Source organism: Pan troglodytes, chromosome 19 (assembly GCF_028858775.2).
Source record: "Pan troglodytes isolate AG18354 chromosome 19, NHGRI_mPanTro3-v2.0_pri, whole genome shotgun sequence".
In the NCBI taxonomy this organism is placed as follows: Eukaryota; Metazoa; Chordata; class Mammalia; order Primates; family Hominidae; genus Pan; species Pan troglodytes.
Window position 1 is genome coordinate 12262808 of NC_072417.2, and position 16392 is coordinate 12279199.

Sequence of the window (16392 nt, forward strand, 5' to 3'; positions counted from 1 at the left end):
CACGCCACTGCACTCCAGTCTAGGCAATAAGAGCAAAACTCCGTCTCAAACAACAAAAAACCAAAGTATAACTGGGCTTTTTGAAGAACATGAAACATGCCCAGTGTCTGAAGTAGAATAACTACCGAACTGTCCGTAGGACTAAACTTTTTCTTGAAAAAGCTCTACCAAAAAAAGTCACCGGCCACTCCCTTGTCACAGTTATTAGACAGGAGGAGAAATGATAATTCTACTGCCCTTCATTCTACAAATGTTTGAGTGCTAACTGTATTCCAGATTCTCAAAAAGCTATTGCCAGGTATCTCTGGGGCTACTGATTTCCTGATCATAATGCAATGGCAACCAATGGGCACTTGGGCATGGTGAGGGTAGGCAAGCTTTCAAAAGCAGCGTGGATCTGGCATTCTTTTCCACGAATGCACCTGAACTACTTGGTCACCAGTGGTAACACAGCAACCAGGGTTCCGACCTAGAGAATCCCGTAACCTTCTGACTGGAACAGGGTCTGGGCTGTCGCTACACATCCTGGTGGAAGGCAGCCATCATCCCTACCTTCTGCCTTCTGTCTCTTAAATCTGAACCACAAACAGCAACGTCCATACCCTCAGCATTGTTAGAATCCCCTGCAGCCTCCAGTTCTCATACTGTCTGTATTCTACTCGCCAGTTTCGAGAGGTCTGGTGGAGAAAAGGAGTCTCTTTTCAGGCTTGACAACAAATAGAACTCAGGGCCGGGCGCGGTGGCTCACGCCTGTCATCCCGGCACTGTGGGAGGCCGAAGCGGGCGGATCACCTGAGGTCGGGAGCTCAAGACCAGCCTGGCCAACACGGAGAAATCCCGTCTTTACTAAAAATACAAAATTAGCCGGGCGTACTGGCGCATGCCTGTAATCCCAGCTTCTCGGGAGGCTGAGGCAGGAGAATCGCTTGAACCTGGGAGGCAGAGGTTGCGGTGAGCCAAGTCTGTGCCACTGTACTCCAGCCTTGGTGACAGAGGGAGACTCTGTCTTAAGAAAAAGAAAAAAAGAAAAAAAAAAAAAAAAAAAAAAGGGCCGGGCTCACGCCTGTAATCCCAGCACTTTGGGAGGCCAAATCACCTGAGGCCGGGAGTTTGATACCAACCTGACCAACATAGTGAAATCCCGTCTCTACTAAAAATACAAAATTAGCCAGGCGTGGTGGCGGGCGCCTGTAATCCCAGCTACTCGGGAGGCTGAAGCAGGAGAATCACTTGAACCCGGAAGGCGGAGGTTGCTGTAAGCCAAGATCGCGCCATTGCGCTCCAGCCTGGGCAACAAGAGTGAAACTCCATCTCAAAAAACAAAACAAAACAAAACAAACCCAACAACTCAGAAGGAGGCATATGTGTTATAAAGTCTTTACTACAACTTTGATTTTATTAGTGGTTGGTTACTGACTCTGCCAAGAGTACAGAATGAAGGGCAGAGAGTAAGGACTGGAAAACTGGCAGGAAACACACTGACAGCCGTCATCCCTGGAGGAAACTGCTCAATAAAACGGCTCCATATTTACTTCTCTGGTCACAGTTCATACTCCACGATTTTAACAAAGGAGTCGAGGAAGCTAGATACTGTAAGTGGAACGGTATGTCTCTGGAGGTAAGCAGGCTTGCTGATTTCTTGTTTTATAATTATTTTTTAATTACAATGTAACTACTAAGAGTTTCAGTTCCCACTGGAGTGGTGCACACATCTCATTACTACTAAAACCACAGGAATGTTCCAGGGAAAGACTATCATCATTGAGCGAGGCGAAATCCAGCCAAAACCCCAGGCTAACATCCAGATGCCTGCAGATCAGCTAAAATCCTTTTAAAGGACTTGGAATCTCCAGATACTAGTTTTAAGTCTTTTCTGGGAACTGGGAGTTTGTATTGGAGGCCACTTAACTATTTCAAAAAATATTCACCAAAATAGGTGTCTCTCTGACTGCAACGGTTTGAGTCCTCCTCAGCCCTCATATCCTAGGCTTCGGACTGTTGGGAAAGTCTTTATCTTCCTGACGAAAGCTCAGCAGCAACAGAACCTGTTATTTTTTTGTTGAGACAGGGTCTTACTCTGTCACCCAGGCTGGAGTGCAGTAGTGCGATCTTGGCTCACTGCAGCCTCAGCCTACCAGGCTCAGGTGACCCTATCTGAGCTTCTCGAGTAGGTGGGACTACAGGCATGTGCCACCATGCTCGGTGAACTAAAAAAACTTTTTTGTAGCGATACGGTCTCACTATATTGCCCAGGCTGGTTTTGAACTCCTGGGCTCAAGTGATCCTCCCACCTCAGCGTCTCAAAGTACTGGGATTACAGGCGTGAGCCTCCGCACTGGCCAACTCACAGTACTGGGATTACAGGTGTGAGCCTCTACACTGGGCCTACAGAACCTACACAGAATCCGCACCCGGTCTGCAGAACCCACACCCGACCCGCAGAACCCACACCCGACCCGCAGAACCCACACCCGACCCACAGAACCCACACCCGACCCACAGAACCCACATCCAGCAGCAGAACCTCTTAATATATATTTTTTTTCTTTGAGATGGAGTCTGGCTCTGTCGCCCAGGCTGGAGTGCAGTGGTGCGATCTCGGCTCACTGCAAGCTCTTCCTCCCGGGTTCACGCCATTCTCCTGCCTCAGCCTCCCGAGTAGCTGTGACTACAGGTGTCCGCCACCACGCCCGGCTAATTTTTTTGTATTTTTAGTAGAGACGGGGTTTCACCATGTTAGCCAGGATGGTCTCGATCTCCTGACCTCGTGATCTGCCTGCCTCGGCCTCCCAAAGTGCTGGGATTACAGGCTTGAGCCACCGCACCCGGCCTCTTATTTTTTTTTTTGAGATGGAGTCTCACACTGTCACCTGGGCTGGAGTGCAGTGGAGCGATCTCGGCTCACCACAACCTCCGCCTCCTGGGTTCAAGAGATTCTCCTGCCTCAGCCTCCCAAGTAGCTGGGATTACAGGCGCCCACCACCACGCCCGGCTAGTTTTTTGTATTTTTAGTAAAGATGGGGTTTCACCATGTTGGCCAGGCTGGTCTTGAACTCCTGACATCAGGTGATCCGCCCACCTTAGCCTCCCAAAGTGCTGGGATTACAGGCGTGAGGCACCGCACCTGGCCAGCAAAACCTCTTTAACTTGTGTTCCATGGGCTCCTTTTCTGTGGGTCAAAATCCTCCTGGGACCCTGCACTGCAGGCCCTACAGGGGTGGGTGGTAAGTCCAACAAACAGGATTTCATCTTCTGGAGCTCCTGGATTTCATCGTCCCATGGGCCACAGTGCAGCGACAGAACCTCCTCAGCTTTCTGTATTGTGCTCAGGGCTTCGGGTACTGCAAACCTGGGCCAAGGGAGGTAAGAGGAGTTAGTTCACTGATTTGTGAGGCAAATGTTCATTGAGGGCCTACTCACACACCGTGAAGAATGTAAGGTCATTTCTGTCATCAAGGATCCTACAATCTAGAACAGTAAGTAAGACACTGTCACAAACACGCTGCAAAACAAGAGTGTGAGAAAACAGTTATAAAAGACAGTATAGACGCCAGGATCCTGAGAACACGAGGCAAATCTCAAAGCTTTTTTTTTTTTTTTTTGAGACAGAGTTTCACTCTTGTCGCCCAGGTAGTGGTGCGACCTCGGCTCACTGCAACCTCCACCTCCCGGGTTCAAGTGATTCTCCTGCCTCAACTTCCTGGGCAGCTGGATTACAGGCGTGAGCCACCACACCCGGCCTCAAAGTTTTCATCTGGTATTCACCACAGGTTTACATAGCAGTTTTCATTTTAGGGTAACCATCTTAGGGCTGACCTCTGACCTAACTCTGCAGCCCTTTTCTCTCTCTCTGACCAAACAGAATGTCTCTATGTCTTGGGTACCAGGCCCACTCAGCACAGCCTTAGGTTGAAGCTTTAAGCACTTTCTCATAGCCACATACACCAAGGGCAGCTTTACCAGGCTTGGAGGTTCCACCCGGAAATCCTGAAATTGGGCCCTAAATGGTCTCAGTAGCAAAAGTGGATTTGGCATCAGCTCATCAGCGTGCTGTTCTTTCCTTTTAACCTTCAAAGTAGAACAGGGGATTTAAAACAAAAAACAAACAACAGCAGCAAAAAAGCAGGGTTTCTCGACCCTGACACTATTGACACTGTTGCTGGCTCCTTCTTTGCTGGGGCTGGTGGTGGGGGCACTGTCCTGTACCCCGGAGGATGCTTAGCAGCACCTCTGGCCTCTTTCGAATAGATGCCAGCAGCACCCCCCTTCCAAGTCATGACAATCCAAAATGTCTCCAGAGATCGCTTGAGCCCAGGAGTTGCAGGAAGCAGTGAGCTGTGACCGAGCCACTGTACTCCAGCCTGGGCAAGACAGCAAGAACCCTTCTCAAAAAAAAAAAAAAAAAAAAGTCTCCAGGCAGTGCCACATGTTGTCTGGGGGTAAAATCAGCCCTGGTTCAAGCAAATGCTTTAAAAGGAAGAGGATGCAGAGTAGGGAGAAGGCAGAGAGCCTGAAGCTGAGAGTGCTGGGAATGAGACAGCCAAAGGGGCTGTGACGAACCAGAGAACAACCAGAAGGAGCGCTATACTGGAGGGTGGGTGGGGCTGCCTGGCCAAGTTCTCTCTGGGAAACTCACTTGAGATCTAAAAGCTTTCCCCGTATCTCCCAGGAGGAAATTCTTTTTTTTTTTTTGAGATGGAGTCTCGCTCTGTCACCCAGGCTACAGTGCAGTGGCGCGATCTTGGCTCACTGCAAGCTCCGCCTCCCAGGAGGAAATTCTAAAGCATTATGTTTGTTAGCAAAACAGAAGACAAAGATCTCTCCTAAAGAGGAAATAAAGAAGTTTCAACATGCTTTTAAAAACACCATAGAAAAAAAGTAATACCCAGAAGAGCCTAGGAAAGGAACAGTGTGTGCTCTGTGAAGTGGGAAAGGGACTCACCCGTTGAAAAAGATCTGGGCCAATTTGAAGAGCTCATGGCCCATTTCAACACTGGACGGCCCGTGGCGAACCTCCACCACGCAGAGACTCCTCTGTAGATGGGTGGCTGACTTTTGCCAGTCTCCTGTGAGAAGAGAAAAATCTTGTTCCAGAAAAGAACCACTGTCAACTGTGGATGCATATTTTCAGGGGGAGGAAATGGAATGAGAGGGGGAGCAGCCTCAGTTTACAGAGCGGGGGGTAACCAGGCAGACAAGGCCGGGGCCACAGCGAAGCGCCCACAGCAGACTGTTCCCGACGCAGAACGTGAAGGCTCATGCTGTACCTAAGGCAGCAAAGGCCCGGGCCAGGCCATCTGCGATCTCTCCCACCACGGCGTGCTCTGCCCACAGGAAGCTCTCGGCGTCACGCTGGCACCCCGACAGCCGCTGAACGGCTCGCTCTGTCAATGCAGAGGAAAGACGTCTCACTATAGACAGAAGCCCAGTCCTAGGAATGAGAATCCAGGTCTCAAATCCTCTGAATCAGCTGGGCTGAATGTGGAAATTCCCCCTGGCCTCCCTGGGTTGTCACCAACGCACAATGTCTGTTCCAATAAAGCTGCTGTTTTCTTCTGTTTTCTCTGTCAGTGGAGAAAGGCGCTAGGGGAGGCCTCCCCACATTTACCCTGTATTTTCAACATTAACTTCCCAACTCCACCAACTCTACCTTCCACGTACGGCCATGATTTCTCTTGACCCTGAAATCTAAGCTAAAGGTCAACTTTCATAAAGCAGGGTAAATAAAAATCCCATGACGTCAAGCTCTAAGGCACGGTTTTCAAGGGCAATGGGGAGCTCCGCAAGTCTCTGACAAAAGCAAGACACTCCTATCAGCTGGGCTCACGCCCCACTGCTCTCTAGCAGAGACTAGCTCTGAGGAGGGAAAAACCGCCCTTCTAGGAAGTTACATCACTAGGCCCTGGAATTAAAATAAATGACACTCAACTTCTGGAACTGCGCACAGCTCACAGATGTCAGCGATGACCCATTAGTTGGCAGGGGTACTTCAACTTAGCAATCAGATGCAGAAGAAAACAACAGCTGAAATCACCTGGCCCCTTTTCAAGGGCCCCACAGCAACAAAGCTGGTCAGGGTTTGGACTCACTGGCCTATATAGCCATCTTGTGGCTGGCATGGGGATAATTACATCCAATTCTCCCATCAGTACTGAGTATCCCTGAGTCCAAAACGGTATCAGAACAAATAAAAGGGAAGGGGCTGGAGGACCAAAGCAGGGAGCCAGTCTCACCTAGTTCACCATCTCTGAGAAGCTTCTGGGCCACTCTGACCTGCTGCTGAAGGTCCTGTAACCGAGAGACCAGGTGGTCCCTGCTGACGGCGGATTCTGCACAAGATCTGCTGCCACAGCGCAGCACATCATCTCCCTGTGGAAGTCAGTTTTCTCTTTATTCCAATGCCAGGGTCGGTTATCAACACCGCCTGTGCTTACATTACAGGACTGCTCCATAGTTTCTTACCTCATGGGGGAAAGAGACTCCTGTAACAATACATCGTGACGAAAGTCTGAGTGAATTTGGTTTGATGGTGGCAATGGCGGCAATTCTAATGAAGTGTATCAGCAGTAGCTGATCCCACCTGAGATTTCATTTTTGGAACAGAACTGGTACAGTGCACAATGTCTTTCCACTCCTATAGCCCCTCTCGTCGCTTTTTGGGGCTAGGACTTTAGATGACAAACATTGCTTTTTTTTGAGTCTTGCTCTGTCGCCCAGGCTGGGGTGCAGTGGTGCGATCTCGGCTCACTCCAAGCTCCGCCTCCCGGGTTCACACCATTCTCCTGCCTCAGTCTCCTGAGTAGCTGGGACTACAGGTGCCCACCACCATGCCCGGCTAAATTTTTGTGTGTGGTTTTTTTTTTTTAGTAGAGACAGGGTTTCACCGTGTAAGCCAGGATGGTCTCGATCTCCTGACCTCATGATCCGCCCGCCTCAGCCTCCCAAAGTGCTGAGATTACAGGCGTGAGCCACCGTGCCCGGCCTTGATGACAAACATTTCTAGTAGTTATGAAAAACTCCTCAGAAAACCAATACAAGGCCAGGTGCGGTGGCTCACGCCTGTAATCCCAGCACTTTGGGAGGGCGAGGCGGGTGGATCGTGAGGTCAGGAGATCGAGACCATCCTGGCTAACACGGTGAGACCCTGTCTCTACTAAAAATACAAAAAATTAGCCGGGCATGGTGGTGGCGGGCGCCTGTAGTCCCACCTACTCGGGAGGCTGAGGCAGGAGAATGGCGTGAACCCGGGAGGTGGAGCTTGCAGTGAGCCGAGATTGCACCACTGCACTCCAGCCTGGGTGACATGAGAGAGACTCCGTCTCACAAAAAAAAAGAAAACCAGTAGAAAGGCTGGGCGTGGTGGCTCACGCCTGTAATCCCAGCGCTTTGGGTGGTCGAGGCAGGTAGGTCGCTTGAGGCCAGGAGATCGAGACCAGCCTGGCCAACATGGAGAACATGGCCAACTCGTCTCTACTAAAAATACAAAGATTAACTGGGCATGGTGGTGCATGCCTGTAATCCCAGCTACTGGGGAGGCTGAGGCAGGAGAATTGCTTGAGTCTGGGAGGTTGAGGCTGTGGTAAGCAGAGATCGTGCCACTGCACTCACTTCAGCCTGGGTGATAGGGCAAGACCCCATCTCAAAAAAAGAAAAAAAAAAAAAAGAAAAAAAAAAAGAAAAAAAAACTAATAGAAAAAGGTACTAGGTGTGATCGTCCTACATTTGACCTTGGGTCTCCAAGTTTAGCTTTCTAACGCAACCAGCTCTGCCTTTCACTCATGACTCCCCTAAGAAGAATACGGCACCTGTGGCAGAGGGGAAACCTCCGAGGTGGACATCTGCTGTGTTTCAAAGGCCGATATCTATTTTCTCATTTGGCAACAGCAACCCAACCCAGTTTCTCATGAGGATCCCTCTCACCCTCAGTCCCATGGCCCCTGCCCTACAGCTGAGGGTGTGGCATGTGGCTCACATATGGCTCCTTCCTCTGGCCCAAATGGCTGGAGGAAAACTATGTCTAATTTTCCTCCAGCCACAGTTCTCAGGTCAATGAAACACAGTAACATCTCTGCCCAGGCTGCTGTTTGAGTGGCATGTGCTCTTATCCTCCTTGGCAGGAGATCCGCAGGCTGGGCTGCTGGCAGCCATCCTGTATCGTAAGAGGGAAGTCTGTCTGAGGATGGGCTAACACAGAGAAAATGAAGCTGAGAGGGGTGGACAGAAAGCCCCTGGATCAAGCTGTATCTTAAGCAGCCTTATCCTGGAATTTTTCTCATAACATTTTTTTTGGTAGAGACAGGGTCTTGCTATGTTGCCCAGGCTGGTCTTGAACCCCTGGCCTCCAAGTGATCTGTCCACCTCAGCCTCCCAAAGTGCTGGGATAATAGGCATGTGTCACTGTGCCCAGCCTATCCTGGGACTTTTCAATGACTGACTTGAGCAAATAAATTCCCAGTCTCCCCCAAATCCCAAACCAGTTCAGATGGGATCTTCTGTCCTTTATAAGGGAAACATTACTAAATTGAACCTTTCCCTGTGGTTTCTCTGGAGGGAACCAGTGTATGGGGATGACTGGCTCAAATGGAGGTGATATTCCTGATCTCAGCACTTACAAGTCCCCGATGGCTTCCTCCTAAACACTGATCACCCTTGGGCTGGAAAACTGACCTCCAGGAAAAGCGGAGGAGACAGAAGAGAGAATTACCTGCATGGGCGCTCCGCAACTGTTGCAACAGAATGCTTCCCACCTGGGCCCCGCAGCCATCCTGTGTGCCTCAGTTTGACAAGCTGGACAGGCGCAGTCAAAGAAATACTGAGACCTCAGCTTCTGCTGCCTTTCGGCAACCCCCATCCGGCTCTTGTGAGGCCCTGGAGGGAGATCACCCTCAGCCAATATTGAAAGCAAGAGAGAGTCAAACACTACTTAAAAACCTTCAGCTTAGCAGAGGGTCTGGACAATTACCTATCATGTGACAGCTAACCTTTACTCAAATATTTGTGGAACTGGATACTAAAATAAGCTTCCAAGTTGCTGAGACAGGAAGAAAGAGAAGCCAAGAAGTTGTTCCTAGCCCATTTTCAGAATAGGAAGTTTATAGTGATTAAACAGCGAGACATAGTTTAGCCGCAATAGGGCCCTAGCACGAAGGCCCTTCCTTCCATCCTCCCTTCCTTGTTTTTGGCCTAAGTGTTCACTGCCTCTTCCAGGAAGCAGACAGTAGACAGGTGAAGTCACATGCCTGGTGGCTTGCTGACTTGCGTCCCCCTGTCCTTTTCTGTTGGAGAAGGGCAGGATGGCAGTGCGGAGGGATGGCTCACCATAGCAGTGGAGAATCTCTTGCCCCTTTCTAATCCGCTGTGACGCCCGGATGGTGGCGACAGTGCTAATGAAGGACACGCTGGTGTTGGGGTTACAGGAGTGGTTCAGGAGGCTGATAACAGGGAAGATGCCTGTGGCAAGGCGCACCTGCCTGCTGTCGGTAACAATGCTCCCTTTAGGTCCTGAAAGGGCAAGAGGAAAGAAGGAAAAAGGTGTCAGCACATGAGCCCCGGCCTTGCCCTCTGTTTCTCAGAAGATGAGCTGGGCAGCTAGGCCTGCAGCCCGTGTAAGTCATGGCTCCACAGCCAGATCCAATATAAATCAGATGGAACACGACTCACGGCAAGCTCCAGTCCCCAGGAAGCAAAGTGGATGAACGCACACAAAGTCCACTGGAGTCCTGGAACCTAACGACTGTGCCTCTACACCACGAAATAGCCAAAGATAAGAACTTATAAAAAAGTAATAAAAAAGGGATGATAAGTAGGGAGCGTTCTAGATAGTTTCATAATGTTCTCACATAGAAACCAGAGCCCCTGTTGAGGTGACTTCCCAAAGACTTTTAGAGCCCATGGGCTTTTGTTTATCTGGTCTTTGGTTGGTTAACAGAACAAGCGACCTAGTTACTACCCCAAACTTTATATATTTAAGCAGGCCAGGCACCAGGGCTCCTGCCTGAAATCCCGAGGCTCACGCAGAAGAACTGCTTGAGCCCAGGAGTTCAAGGCCAGCCTGGACAACACAGCTAGATTTGGTTTCTAAAACAAAAAAAATTAAAATATTAGCCAGCTGTGGTGGTGCACACCTGTAGTCCCAGCTACTCAGGAGGCTGAGGTGGGAGGATCAGTTGAGCCCTAGAGGGCGAGGCTACAGTGAGCCAGGATTGCACCACTGCACTCCAGCCTGGGTGATAGAGCAGGCCCTGTCTGAAGAAAAATAAATAAAAATTTAAAAAAAGTTTTACTATAATTGTAACATTTCTTTATCATTTTTTTCTTTTTTGGTCTTTTCAGGCCCATAGTTTACTTTAAAATTTTGTTCATTTTGGCCAGGCGCGGTGGCTCACGCCTGTAATCCCAGCACTTTGGGAGGCCGAGGCGGGCGGATCACAAGGTCAGGAGATCGAGACCATCCTGACTAACACGGTGAAATCCCGTCTCTACTAAAAACACAAAAAATTAGCTGGGTGTGGTGGTACGTGCCTGTAGTCCCAGCTACTCGGGAGGCTGAGGCAGGAGAATCGCTTGAACGCCTGAGGCGGACGTTGCAGTGAGCCAAGATCGTGCTGCTGCACTCCAGCCTAGACAACAAGAGTGAGACCCCGTCTCCAAAAAAAAAAAAAAATTTGTTCATTTCAGAAAAGAAAGCATGGTGGATAATTAGCATTTTAAAAGTCCACCTGTAACATTTCACTTAGCCAGAGGCTCTACCTGTGCTGGTCTTTCTCAAAGCCATCTGTCCTAGGAGTATGTACAGTAAAGATAACCTTGGGCACACAGAAACGCTTAAATTATCTTCAGTAGCCTCAATTTAAGCATGAGGCAAATTGTGTTTCTAACAAAACAGGTTGGAAGATAAAAAATACCAGTATTTAAAAGGAAACATTCAGTTTTCTGGAAAACTGGAAAAAAACCATCAAATAATTGTGATATCACCGAATATATACCAGGAATCTTAAAAAAACCACTCACCAGGCTGGGCATGGTGGCTCATGCCTGTAATCCCAGCACTTTGGGAGGCCGAGGCGGGCGGATCACCTGAGGTCAGAAGTTCGAGAGTAGCCTGGCCGAAATGGCAAAACCCTGTCTCTATTAAAAACACAAAAATTAGCTGGGCATGGTGGCATACGCCTGTAGTCCCAGCTACTCGGGAGGCTGAGGTACAAGAATTGCTTGAAACCAGGAGGAGGAGGTTGCAGTGAGCCAAGATCACACTGCTGCACTCCAGCCTGGGTGACAGAGCAAAACTCTGTCTCGCAAAACAAAAAAAAAACAAATTCGCCAAAGAAATAGTCTAGGTACAAATGTAATGGATAAAGAAAGTATTATGAACCATCACGTGAAAATGTTTTACAGGCCGGGCGCAGAGGCTCATGCCTGTAATCCCAGCACTTTGGGAGGCCGAGGCGGGTGGATCACTTGAGGTCAGGAGTTCGAGACCAGCTTGGCCAACATGGTGAACCCTCGTCTCCACTAAAAATATAAAAACTTAGCTGAGCGTGGTGGCGTGCACCAGTAATCCCTGCTACTCGGGAGGCTGAAGCAGGAGAATCGCTTGAAACTGGGAGGCAAAGGTTGCAGTGAGCCGAGATTGCACCACTGCACTCCAGCCTGGGTGACAGAGCGAGACTCTGTCTCCAAAAAAAAAAAAAAAAAAAAGTTTTATAAAGGAAAACACTGAATATAGGAATAATGTTGTCAATTTTGTTGTCAATTTTACTATCTGTTGCTAAGGAGAACAAGAATAGAACAAGTAAATACATTTCACAGGGAATCCAAATGACTCAACTCTAGTTAATAATCCTACAAATTGTATTAAAATCTTTCATCAGAGCTTCTCCTAAGTGCTTCGCTGATTTTGGTTTTTTCTTCTCCCCTTTGTCGCATGCCCACCTTCTGGTATATGTGCTAATGAGCAGTGAAAATGCTAAAAGGCAGGTGGCAGGAAGGAGCTGTCCAGGGCATGAACAATTTGTCGTCTGAATAATCAGCCTCTGCATAATTAAAAGTGGACTTGCATTGCCAACTACTGATAACTGGCAATCTATATTAGAACCGTTGCTAAAATTTTCCAGAAAAGAATGATCACACTACAGTGAGTAAATGTCAGCTTTGTGAATTATTTATAGATTACCCTCTGACAGAAGTAGGCCCAGGAACCGTGTGGGTATTTATGTCAGAGTTGAATAGCTCTCTAATTATTTCTAAAAAATTAAGTATTGATTTTTAAAAATTACTCAGTATTGTGCATTAATCATCTATTAGTAGAGATAATAGAAAGTGAGACTATGTATGTACTTCATCAACCAAATTTAATCTGTGACATTTTGTATTAAAATAAAGAGGGAGTGATTCTATACCAAAACAGTACCTTGCTAATATCCCTAGTGCGTTTCTTTTTATTTATTTATTTTTCAGACGTAGTCTCGCTCTGTCGCCTAGGCTGGAATGCAGTGGCATGATCTCGTCTCACTGCAACCTCCGCCTCCTGGGTTCAAGCGATTCTCCTGCCTCAGCCTCCTGAGTAGCTGGGATTACAGGCGCCCATCACCACACTCAGCTCATTTTTGTATTTTTAGTAGAAGACGGGTTTCAGCATGTTGGTCAGGCTGGTCTCGAACTTCTGACCTTGTGATCCACCCACCTTGGCCTCCCAAAGTGCTGGCTAAGCCATGCCCATCCCTGGTGCATTTAAACTGGGATTCAAGTAAAGAAAAAAGATTCAAAAAATTAGCCGGGCATGGTGGTGGGCGCCTGTAGTCCCAGCTACTCGGGAGGCTGAGGCAGGAGAACGGAGTGAACCTGGGAGGTGGAGCTTGCAGTGAGCCGAGATGGCGCCACTGCACTCCAGCCTGGGCTGGCCCGTCTCAAAAAAAAAAAAAAAGATAGATTCCTTCATTGCTGAAGAGCGAAAGCAATGGGCAGTGAATTGATGGGAAGTGACAGGACACAGAACCCCAATAAAACCTTGTTATGACAGGAATCCGGATAGATCATAAATGTGCCATTCCCACTGAGACAGAACCACGCGTGTCACGGTCTAGAAAATCATCAGTGGCCAGTTCTGTCCCTTGAGATAAGCCCTAGTGAGAGGTTTCTGGGGAACTTTGATTAAATAGGATTTATGCAAAGATAATAACATACATTTTTATAGGTTTTTGTCAAAGTCTATCCTAGTTAACACTTTAATCCTTTGCCTGCACTACTAATGAAACAGCTGCTAATGAAATTCAATGAGAACACTAAATTGGGAGGCATTGGAACCCCAAAGAAATAATAAAAAGGGATATAACAAGATTAGAAATATGAGCAGACTAAAACAAAATGAGATGAAATTTAACAATGAAAGTGAACCTTGCTGGTGGGCGCGTCAGTGGAACTTTCCTGGAGGGCAATTTTGCAAGCTGTATCAAGTGCCTTAAAAATGTTCATAGAAAACTACTTTATCATTTGAATTATCTTTATTATTAAAAAAACTAACTGAGGCTGGGCGCAGTGGCTCACGCCTGTAATCCCAGCACTTTGGGAGGCAGAGGTGGGAGGATCGCTTGAGCCCAGGAGTTTGAGGTTACAGTGAGCTACGATCGCCCCACTGCACTCCAACCTAAGTGACAGAGTGAGACCCTGTCTCAAAAACAAACAACCACTAATTGAAATTACAAAAGGAATATGTGGTAGTCAGAAAAAAATTTAAAAATTGAACATTACAGAGAAAATGACAGTTGCTTGTAATGCCATCAGGCAGATATAACATGTTGTCTTTAAATCCTAACCTAAAATGCATTTTTTTTTTTTTGAGACGGGGTCTCGCTCTGTTGCCCAGGCTGGAGTGAGTGCAGGGGCGCGATCGCGGCTCAGTGCAAGCTCCGCCTCCTGGGTTCACACCATTCTCCTGCCTCAGCCTCCAGAGTAGCTGGGACTACAGGCGCCCGCAACCACGCCCGGCTAATTTTTTGTATTTTTAGTAGAGACGGGGTTTCACGTTAGCCAGGATGGTCTCGATCTCCTGACCTCGTGATCCATCCGCCTGGGCCTCCTCAAGTGCTGGGATTACAGGCTTGAGCCACCACGCCTGGCCTAAAATGCATTTTAGAATTAAAAATACAGGTCGGGCAAGGTGGCTCACCCCTGTAATCCCAGCACTTTGGGAGGCCAAGGTGGGCGGATCACAAGGTCAGGAGATGGAGACCATCCTGGCTAACACGGTGAAACCCCGTCTCTACTAAAAATACAAAAGTTAGCCTGGTGTGGTGCACACCTGAGCCCAGCTACTTGGGTGCCTGAGGAGGGAGGATCACTTGAACCCTGGAGGTCGAGGCTTCAGTGAGCTGAGATCACACCGCTGCACTCCAGCCTGGGCAACAGACAGAGGCCCTGTCTCAAAAAACAAAAACAAAACCAGTAAAACAACTCTGCTGCCGTGACAGGCCAACAAAGGTATCTGGTTTTAATTACTAGAGAGGTTAGAGAGTGACCGTTTTTACTTATCACTATCTACTTCGATACAGTGCTTGCTCACGTGTGCTTTCAACAGCTGTACTGAGATAGAATCCATCTACCGTAAAATTCACTTAAGTGTACAATTCAGTGCTTTTTTGGGGGGAAATTTATAAGATTGGGCAAACAGTACCACAACCCGGCTTTAGATTTTCATCATTATGCATGTTTTTATTTTTATCTTGCTATTTTTTAGACAGGGTCTCACTCTGTTGCAATGGGGTGATCTCAGCTCACGGCGGCCTCGACCTCCTGGGCCCAAGCCGTTGTCCCACCTCAGACTCCCGGGTAGCTGCGACCACAAGCGCGCACCGCCACGCTCAGCTAATTTTTGTATTTTTGTAGACACAGAGTTTAGCCATGTTGCCCCGGGTGGTCTCTAACTCTTGGGGTCAAGTAATCCTCCCGCCTCACCCTTCCAAAGTGCTGGGATTACAGGTGTGAGCCACTGTGCCTGGCCGCTATGCATATTTTTAAAAGTTGATTTTAAGAGCTGTATAGTTGCTAGAGATATTCCCTCATTTTGTCCATTTACATCTTAATTTTTGTTTATGAGGTTTTTTTGGGGGGATTGTTAAAACAATGACAATTTCATTTGTTCACAATTCTGTACCCCAGCAGTTTTGGCTCAGCTCAGTTATTTTTTTTTTTTCTGCTGGTTTTGCCTGGGGCTGACTCACATGACTGCCTTTCTGTGGCACCTGGTCTTTTATCCTCAAGGAAGCCAGCCCAGGCTTGTTCACAGGGCTACACTATCACTCCAAGACGGTGACAGTGGAGGCAATTAAGGCTTAGACTCAAAAGTCACATCAGGTCACTTCTGTCTATTGGTCAAAGCAAGTTACAGAGCTAGCCCAGATTCAAGGGGAGGGGAAAAAAATCTCCACTTCTTGACAAGAGAAGCAGCAATGTCAAGCTGCAAAAAGGCAACTTATAGGGATGGGAGAAACTGTGGTCATGTTTGCAAACAGCCTTCCCCAGAGGCTCTGAGGCTTATCCAGTCTCATCATGTCCATGATGACACTGAGATACACAGAGGTTCAGGAGATTAGGTCTTCTGCCTCTCAGTGCAGTGTTTTTGTTTTTGAGAGTAAGTTTCGCTCGTTGCCCAGGCTGGGGTACAGTGGTGTGATCTCGGCTCACTGCAACCTCCACCTCCCAGATTCAAGCGATTCTCCTGCCTTGGCCTCCCTAGTAGCTGGGACTACAGGCATCCACCACCACGCTTGGCTAATTTTTGTATATATATATATATATATATATTTTTTTTTTTTTTTTGAGATGGAGTTTTGCTCTGTCACCCAGGCTGGAGTACAGTGGTGTGATCTTGGCTCACTGCAACCTCCGCCTCCCAGGTTCACGCCAGTCTCCTGCCTCAGCCTCCCAAGTAGCTGGGACTACAGGCGCCCACCACCACACCAGGCTAATTTTTTTTTTTTTTGTATTTTTAGTAGAGACGGGGTTTCACCGTGTTAGCCAGGATGGACACGATCTCCTGACCTTGTGATCCACCCGCCTCAGCCTCCCATAGTGCTGGGATTACAGGCCTGAGCCAACGCGCCCCGCCATCCTTTATCTTCCTAACCAATTATGGTGTTCTTGGTATTTGGTACCTAAGTAGTTAAATCTAGCTATCTTTTAATTACCTAAATTTGACATTCTATAGTATTTTAAAAAGCCTCTCCCACCCTAAGACTACATAAATGTTCACTTACCTTTAACTAGATAATTGATGGTTTAATTCTGAAATATTTAAGTTGTTAATGATTTGAAAAAGACTCTAATCCTTTTTGGGGGGCTGTCATCAGTTTCCAGTTGTTTTTCATTTTGTAGCTTTAATGCTCGTATGAAATCTGA

At 47.9% G+C, this 16392-nt stretch overlaps 1 protein-coding gene across 10 annotated transcripts in view; it reads right to left on the minus strand.

Moving 5' to 3' along the window:
• Positions 1-1361: 1361 nt before the first annotated feature.
• Positions 1362-16392, minus strand: part of SMYD4 (SET and MYND domain containing 4) — a 50093-nt gene continuing 35062 nt past the window's right edge. For 5 of the 10 annotated variants that reach the window (XM_009431555.5, XM_063798167.1, XM_063798166.1 and 2 more), the window contains 6 exons: positions 9319-9501; positions 8705-8868; positions 6234-6369; positions 5268-5384; positions 4943-5066; positions 1362-3349 (listed from right to left, as the gene is read on the minus strand). In XM_009431555.5, the coding sequence (XP_009429830.4) occupies positions 3103-3349; positions 4943-5066; positions 5268-5384; positions 6234-6369; positions 8705-8868; positions 9319-9501 (971 nt within the window). In that variant the 3' untranslated portion in view covers positions 1362-3102. Of the gene's footprint in view, positions 3350-4942; positions 5067-5267; positions 5432-6233; positions 6370-6462; positions 6483-8704; positions 8869-9318; positions 9502-16392 lie in introns of those variants that run through there. The other 5 variants (XR_010152747.1, XR_010152745.1, XR_010152748.1 and 2 more) reach the window with 3 other exon arrangements.